Here is a 9,050-nt window from a genome sequence, read left to right as displayed (position 1 = left end):
TACAAATCAGTGCTTTTACATATGTGTTCCCTATACACCCTTAAAGTTTTTTGTGCCACATTCGATATTTTTTTCAGCAAGATCCATTATATACTGTAAAAGGAAAAAAAAAAAAAATCAGAGAATAGATGGACTAGGAATTGTCCATCTATTCTCTGATTTTAGACAGCGTAAAATAAATAAACCGAGCCATTTTATTACTGGAAGTCAATCTAAAGAATATTTTCTTTCACAGTCCTGGCTAAGCACCTAGGTAAGGATAACCTGTCTGCAGGGGCCCTGAGGGCGAACAATAAGTACCACATACAGCCCATGACTGTACGTTGGGCACCAGGACCTTAGAGATGCAAGAAGGCAAAGGCAAATGAACCCACCAGCCCCCACTCACATATTAGTTTTGGGTGCTCTAAGCCATATACTGACAGTACATCATGGGATCCATTCTATTGCTTCCGTCTCTACATCTTTGTGTTGCAGTTTGACAGTGAGGAATTAAAGGAACACAGACATCAGGACTTGATGGCACAGATCACGTTCAGTACCATCAGTTGTGGATAGGAATCTCTATTAGAGTGACCCATGACATTCCTCTTGTTATTCCAGCCACCATACAGGTGCCTTGACACCTTCGTACCCTCTTTATTGCTCCATCTCTCCTGTCACAGCTCTCTAGAAAACGCTACATAGCGGCTGTGAAAAAATTGTTTTGGATGGGCCTTAAATGCTGCATAACCTCAATAAAATCCTTCCTAGACAGAGCCAAGAAGGCAGCAACAGCCAAGAGACCTAAGGAAGACAGTAAGGAAGGCACAGACTTTTGCAGAGGGCTAAATTCCAGGCGGTCAGATCAGGCAAATAAGGGGGTAGCATCAGAACGGTAGCATCAGAACGGTTAGCGGGATGTGAGCTGAGGGCACCCAGTGCTGTGGCACTGGCTCCCCTGTGTCTGGAATCAGACATGCTACACCGCAACCGAATAGACAAATCAAAAGCGCCAAGTAGAATTATCAACCGAAAAAAGCATGTAAAGGATTACTACTGGTGCTGCCCCACTTCAGCCAAGGGAACTGTAGCATTGTGAGAAAACAAAAGAGAAGGGCGCCCACCCTAGTGCAGATTGCTTTTAATAATGAAAGGAAGCAAGACAGAGTACAAACATACTCACAATGGTAGATCCTCAGAACGTTCTGAGGAAGGGGGCGTGACCCCGGAAACGCGTTAACGCAGGCATTCTGTGCTGGCACACAGGCTGACTGTGCAGCTTCTCACCGATGTCCTCTACATTTTTGTTGAATGCTCTGGTTTGATCTACCATTGTGAATATGTTTTTACTCGGTCTTGCTACCTTTCATTATTAAAAGCAATCTGCACCAGGGTGGGCGCCCTTCTCTTTTGTTTTCTCATAATGCTACACCGTAAGGCAGAAGGCCTTGTGGCTGAGAGTACGAACATCCAAATGGCAGGAAAGAGTGCACGGAGCGTGTGTACGATACTCCACCCAGCGGATGATGATGTCAGCATTGAATTTCTGTGTTAACCCCTTCCACGCGGATATAGATGGAAGGTGTGAAACTTAAAAGGCACCCTACATTCCTAGTAATGAGGTAGCTCCCTGTCCTCGATCTGCACAACCTACTCACATAGCAAGTTTAGCGACAGGGTCAAGTATTGGAGCGATTCCACAGCTCTGGACTTGGCGAGGTCCACGGCGATCTTTTACCAGATCACACAAGTCTGGAAATTGTCACAGTGCAAAGGCCAATTTCCAAAAACAAGCCAGGCTACTCCGCAATGTCCAGTCCAGCAGGGTCCAGGTAAAGCACTCCAAAGTCAAGCTGAGGAGGGGCCGATCCGGATCGTTACATACAGAGACCAGCTCAGCAGCAATGTAGCAGGAATTTTGATTGAAGAAACAAATGAAGGGGAAAAGATAGCAAAAAAGACAAATCAGTCTCATAGGACACTAGCAAAAAAAACTGAGCCATACTGGGAGTAGAAGGGGGTTATCCTGGGCTGGCCCACAATTATTTATGTTTGCCAGTGTTCAATCCTACCGTAGGTGGCAGCTTATCCCAACAGTTCAAGACTTCCTGTGCCCCTCAATAGTAGAGAAGGGAATAGATTTTTTTCTGCCATAAGAGCTGGAGAATAACAAGTTCCTTTTCTTTGGTTTACATAATTACTTACAATCGACACACATGGAGTTAGGCTACATAGACAATGTAGTCAGACAAGGACTGCCGAAAGCACACAGATATAGCTAAATATATAGTCATGAGTATAATACATTCTAAAATAAGTAAGTCAACTAAAGAGCCCAGCTCAACCTATAGATCTATTGAAAGGACTGTATATTCAGACAGGGCCACAAGTCTTTGAATGGGAATGTAGTCTCTTCTAACGTCACATAAGATAGTATAACAGGCTTTCTACTGCTTGCAGGAATGTGTCTGACATATTCTACATCTCCCGGTAATGTAGTTACATCTCCAACTTGAGCTTCTTTTTACCTGTGGAAACAGAAAGAAGCTCACATCAGCACATAAAAACATGTTTGTATGGACAGATAAAAAGGAAACATTTTTCTTTAGACAAGTAATTATAAAAGTATTAGGTATGAATATGTCTAACTCAGTGGCGTAACAATCGTCCCGGGGCACAGTGGGGCCCGGCCAGATGCCGAGCAGACCGCCGGGGTCGCTATGGCATCCTCTGCTGGTGGCTTTCAATGGCGGCTCTGAAGAAGAATGCGCTGCTCATTAGATCACTGACTAATCTGTGCAGCAGCGTGTTCGTCTCCAGAGCCGCTGCTGAGTCAATGTGAGCCAGCCGTGGCGGTGGAATAGGCAGGATCCGTCAGTGGAGGAGGAGGCGGGGCCCGTGGTTGACCGCAGGGGAGGAGGCGGAGCCCAGTGTCTGAGAAGGAGGCGGGCCCGACGACCAAGGAGGAGGCGGGGCCCACCAGCGAGCGTGGAGGAAGAGGAGGCGGACAGGTAAGGAGTGCGACCAGCCCTATGGTGGGCTCTGCAGGGTGGGCTGTGTGGGATCTCAAGTGGGCTCTGCAAGGGGTATAACTTGAAATCATAGGGCCTCATACAAAATTTTGCTATGGGGCGCTGGGATTTCTAGTTACGCCCCTGGTCCAACTATTTCCAGTCATCAGATGGAGCGCTAGGTTCCTTTTCACATGTTTGAAGGTGGCCATACATTGTAGGATACTCATTTGGAAATCATACACAAAGCGCCTTTTGAACGAAGATCGAACAGTTGATCGAAAACAGATTTTCGTTTTTGATACTGTGATCCAAATATTTTGATCTGTCAATTTTTTTCCCCTCTGACCGAACAAAAATGGATCAATCAGAGGGGGTTTAGTTCGTCAAAAATCTCAGCAAGAACACAGCACATGCGTAAAAGGAAATTATTTCCGTCTTTCGTCAAAAATTGGCGACAAACATCCATCAAAATGAGACAAACACGTCAAGACCTATACCTTGAATATACCCCAGCGCAGAGGTGTCCCCATAATGACACAGCCTGACAGCACACACACTGAAACCAACCCCCCTTCGTGGCTGACAGCCCGCCGATTCCCACCTGGATGACAAGTAGCCCCAAACCCCCTCTCTCTGCAGTTCAGACGATTCTGGACCGCATTACTCCACAGTTCCCCCCTTCTCCTGGCCTCCTCAGGCGGAAAATAAGATACGGATGGCCCTGCTCCAGCACATATACAGGTGAATGTCTAATTTATGGATTTTGATTGAAGTAAATAGGAAAAACAGTGTAAAACCTATACAGCCTGTATGTTGGTATACCATTTTTTGTATGTGCACCTAACAGTGGTTTGCTGTTTGTTTCTTGTTTTTAATACTTGTTCATAAATAGAATGGGAATTTATAAGATACAGTGTGTTGGTATTATACATGTATGATCCTAAATGCTGAGTGAGAAAGTCCCATTCTGATTGCATGTGTTGCAACAATACATACATAACATGAATAGTCCAATAACAGTAAAAATTAAAAAGAAGTTTTTGCTGCAATATTCACCATCCATTCAGAACTGTCTCACAGGATTCTTTTTCCTCACTTCCTGTCTGATGAAACTGTACTCACAGGAACATTAAATGAGGGAAAATCTCTCTATAACCAAGCCTCAGATGGAAGGGGTTCTAACACTTCCCCACCCTATCCAAAAAAAGCTTTGGTTGAACATTCACTGCAACTCTAACCTAACTCCTAAACTTACCAAACATGAAGGAAATACACTCAAGCCAATATAGGTCACTGATGGAGGAAGAAATGTTACATGTAATGCCCCAAACTCTGTGATGAAAACGCATGATCTGAATGTAATGAATACTCACCGTTCGCAGCAGCACATCAGAGAAATAGTCATGTCCTCATCTTCCCTGTACCGGCCCGATGTCGGTAAGTCGTTACATTCTGATATAAAGTTGTGAAGTTCTGACTCTGGGAAACCGTCTTTCTGAAAATTCTGCAAAGATGGAGTGCCAAATCACAATCTTTTTTTTTTGCATACAATAAATATTGGTAATCTGCCGGCATGAGAGCCCAACAAAAATATTCCTGTAATCACTAAAAGTAGGTTACAGAACATGGAAAAACCCCAGAGGAGATTCAATACATCAAGTCCTGCACTTGTTTACAACACTGACCTAAGCAAAGTTCTCTTTGTTTTAGGAGAGATGTCACTGACCCGGATAGATCCAATTTAAAGCTATGCAAACATAGGACAGTCATCTAAAGAACATTAGATAGAATACTCCCTTCTCAAAAAAAACAAATGAGACAACTCTCTTACCTGACCGTGAGTAATGTTGTGCTTACATCCAAGAGAGCTCAGGATCTTGCAGCAAATACACTTCTGATACATTTGTTTTCAGTACTTGAAGCTTGGTGCAGATACAATTCAGCATGAGGCTGTTGGTGCTAAGCCTAACATTAAGGCCTCATTCACACACAACGCAAGAGCAAAATTGTATATTGCGTATATACGCGTGTATAATGAGCGTACTATTTGCAAACCCACAATGCATCATTCGTAATAGAAATGTTAATGAGCTGTACACGTGTATATGCACGTAAATACGCAGAAATACGCTGCCCGGACGCATCTCGGTTCCATTCTGTTTTTGCGCATTTTTACACTACACAAATATACGCAGCTATGTGTATGGAGCCATTTATTTGCATATGCTGCATATGGTATTATATGCGCGTATATGCGCGGCAGTGTGAATGAGGCCTTAACCTAACTCCTAAAATAACCCCTTTAAGCCCAACCATACTCTCTGTATTTGTTACTATATTGCAGACTGCATTTACAGTATTAAATACGCATCTCTAAGCTTTTTTTATACTTGCTTTATGCTGCAGCAAGGGCTAAAACACACTGTGGTGGCAGAACGTTGCACAGTCAGACCAGTGGCGTCACAAGGGGGGTGCGGCCCGCACCCGGGTGCCACCATTGGAGGGGTGACACCAAAATGACTCTCAGTCATTTTGGTGTCACCCCCCTCTGAAAAGTCAGGCGGTCGGTCATGTACCGAACGCCCCAACAAGTCATGGACCGAACGCCCGACAGTATCAGGAGAGAGGAGGGGACCCGGCGGCATACCTTATCCTGCCGGGTGACTGTCCCCTCCTCTCTCTGCCGGCGTCCATCACCAAGATGGCCGCCGGCAGGTATCAGAATACTGCCGCGCGTGCGCGATGACGTCTCGGCGGGGTGACACTCCGTTACCGCTCTGGGTGTCACCCAGCCTCGGGACGCCACTGAGTCAGACCACTGCTCTTGCACACATTCCGGCTCCCAAGCAGTCTGACATTCCTACCTACACACTGCTCAAATCAGCAGCAGTCTTGTTTCCTGAAATCAGCTCTGACCTCCAGTGGTTTCACAAGAGGGGTGCGGCCCGCACCCGGTGACACCATTGGAGGGGTGATACCAAAATGACTGACATTTTGTTGTCACCGCCTCTGAAAAGTCGGGCACTCGGTCATGGACAGTTGCAGGAGAGAGAGGAGAGGACCCAGCAGCACACCTTATCCCGCAGGATGAATGTTCTCTCCTCTCTCTGCCAGCGTCAATCTCCAAGATGGCCGCCGGCAGGTACAAAAAAGAAGACCGCGCATGCGCGATGACGTCATCGTGCGCGCTCGATGATGTCACGGTGGGGTATCTGCTCTGGGTGACACCCGGCCTCGGGATGCCCCCGCTGACCTCAACCCTACTGCACACCTTTGGGATGAATTGGAACAGCATTTGCCAGGCAGGTCTTCTCATACATCAGTAGCTGACCTCACAAATGCTCTTTTGGGTGAATGGGCACATGTTCCCACAGTCAACAACCGTGTTTATAAGGTAGCATGGAGGAAGACTTGAGATTTATGACAACTGCAGTAAAGTAAAATGGAGGTGGCTGTAAATGTACCCACCTTAATTGTATCATAAGTGTCAGTAATCAGAGCGATGAACAGGCTGAGAACCATATAGATGAACAGACTGATGAAGGAGTAGAGGTAGACACGGCTGAACAGCCACACCAAGTAGCTCTTCCGTTGCATGATGGAAAATGTAGTGAACATATCATCCCCATTTATAAGTGAGAACAGACACTCGGACACCGTGTTGAGAGACCGGAACTGGGAAAGGAACAAGCAGAATGGTCACTACAGCTACACCTGCTCTCAAGGACTATTTTATTTATTTTTATTACAGGTATTTATATAAAACTGACAATTTCCTTAGCACTTTACATACTGCATATTCACATCAATCCCTGTCCTCAAGGAGCTTACGATCTAAGGTCAATATTGCACACACATGCTAGTGCCAATTTAGAAAGGAGTCAATTAAACTTCCAGCATGTCTTTGGAGGGGGCGAGGAACCTGGGGTACCCAGAGGAAATCCACACAAGCACAGGGAGAACATGCAAACTCCTTGCAGATAGTGTCCTGAATTGTGGACACCCAGTGCTGCAAGGCAGAAGTGCTAACCACTAACCTACTGTTCTGCCCTAATAACATGGGGCTATGCTGGTACATTACCTTGGTGTGAAAGGGTCCTAGAACGATCCAGCCACAGAAACAGTAGCCTAGGTAGAATATGGTGCTATGTAGAAAAACAAAGTTATACCCAGAGTCCAGAACCCAATGTTAAATGGTTAACCCTATATGTGGGTGAAACAAAGTTTGAATTCTGGGCTATCAAACGTCCCTCTACTGTGTATGGCTATACAAAAAGAGAAACTATTTGATTATAGAAAATCAGATCAAGACAGTACAAATAAGGGTCGGATGGGCGAATTTTATAAAAGTGTAAAGTTTATTTTAATTTCATAGAAGTCGTGGGTCACTACACACTTCACCTACTAATTGTCACCAGATAACCCTGCTGAGATTGCATAACAGATAAAAATGAATCAAAAACAGATCAAAAAACTTGACATAACACTCATTCACTTCACATGCACACCAAAGCCAACTGCTTAATCTTATGAACGGGTATAACTCAAAGTGAGAGCAAAAAACAGCGTTGTGCACAAAAAAAGTTTAGAGATGAATCAGTTTAATTAAATATGATATAATCATAGACAGCTATTTTCTTCTATGGGTCATTTCTTTCAGATAGCACCATGGATAACAAACTCAAAAGAGTTGAAAATTGAAACAAAGTCAAAGGGAGCATAACTGTTACATTTGTGGCCGCAGCTGTGAGTACCCCCTACCAATATCTGACGAAGCCCCGTAAAAGAAGGAGGGCTCCCTTTGACTTTATGTTTCAATTTTAAACTCTTTTGAGTTTGTTATCCATGGTGCTATCTGGAAGAAACGACCAATAGAAGAAAATAGCTGTCTATGATTACATCATATTTAATTCAACTGATTCATCTCTAAACCTTTGTGCACAACGCTGTTTTTTGCTCTCACTTCGAGTTATACCGGTTCATAAGATTAAGCAGTTGGCATTGGTGTGCATGTGAAGTGAATGAGTGTTATGTCAAGTTTTTTGATCTGTTTTTGATTCATTTTTATCTGTTATGCAATCTCAGCAGGGTTATCTGGTGACAATTAGTAGGTGAAGTGTGTAGTGACCCACGACTTCTATGAAATTAAAATAAACTTTACACTTTTATAAAATTCGCCCATCCGACCCTTATTTGTACTGTCTTGATCTGATTTTCTATAATCAGACCGTTTCTCTTTTTAGAATATGGTGCTATGCTGGTACATTACCTTGGTGTGATAGGATCCTAGAACGATCCAGCCACAGAAACAGTAGCCTAGGTAGAATATGGTGCTATGCTGGTACATTACCTTGGTGTGATAGGGTCCTAGAACGATCCAGCCACAGAAACAGTAGCCTAGGTAGAATATGGTGCTATGCTGGTACATTACCTTGGTGTGATAGGGTCCTAGAACGATCCAGCCACAGAAACAGTAGCCTAGGTAGAATATGGTGCTTTGCTGGTACATTACCTTGGTGTGATAGGGTCCTAGTACGATCCAGCCACAGAAACAGTAGCCTAGGTAGATCATGGCTGCACAACAGCAAAAGCGCATCACGTTTGGAAGGGCAGCTCTCAGTGTAAGAATCAGGATCTGTGGAAATCAATTGCACGTAAAAAATAACTTTTCATAATCTGGCATTCTTGCAATATAATCTACATCACATCCACAACTTTGCATAAAATGTGAAGTGCATAACAATATACAGTAGCTACACTTCATGCTGCTGTGACACTGAGGCAATACCAAACTGATAAGACCAGTGCTGACAAAGTCCCTGATATGCTGGTCATGTGGTGACTGATGTCAGCATTTTACCTTCTTCCTGGCCCTAAATGAACATCGATCTCTGTGTTTCGCAAGTAAAGGTTCTAAGGGCCACATGAAGAATAAAAACTGTCTCTATGCTAATTATAGATAATTCTGCAGCTCCAGAATACATTGTATATATGCAATGCAGGTTATGTGTTAACCAGATAGTGGTACAAGCAATTCCAGCACCTAATTAGTTT

General features: G+C 44.1%; 1 protein-coding gene across 2 annotated transcripts in view; it reads right to left on the bottom strand.

Moving 5' to 3' along the window:
* Nucleotides 1-2,496: 2,496 nt before the first annotated feature.
* The window catches only part of MCOLN3 (mucolipin 3), a 28,917-nt gene continuing 22,363 nt past the window's right edge, over nucleotides 2,497-9,050 (bottom strand). The window contains exons 11-14 of one of the 2 annotated variants that reach the window (XM_018561862.1): nucleotides 8,509-8,631; nucleotides 6,465-6,671; nucleotides 4,370-4,500; nucleotides 2,497-2,510 (exon numbers count right to left, since the gene is read on the bottom strand). In XM_018561862.1, the coding sequence (XP_018417364.1) occupies nucleotides 2,507-2,510; nucleotides 4,370-4,500; nucleotides 6,465-6,671; nucleotides 8,509-8,631 (465 nt within the window). In that variant the 3' untranslated portion in view covers nucleotides 2,497-2,506. Of the gene's footprint in view, nucleotides 2,511-4,365; nucleotides 4,501-6,464; nucleotides 6,672-8,508; nucleotides 8,632-9,050 lie in introns of those variants that run through there. The other variant, XM_018561861.1, reaches the window with a different exon arrangement.

Source organism: Nanorana parkeri, unplaced genomic scaffold (genome assembly GCF_000935625.1).
Source record: "Nanorana parkeri isolate BGI_ZX_2015 unplaced genomic scaffold, ASM93562v1 scaffold548, whole genome shotgun sequence".
NCBI lineage: Eukaryota > Metazoa > Chordata > Amphibia > Anura > Dicroglossidae > Nanorana > Nanorana parkeri.
Note: the sequence above shows the minus strand (reverse complement) of the source record. Positions and strands in the feature narration are given on the sequence as shown.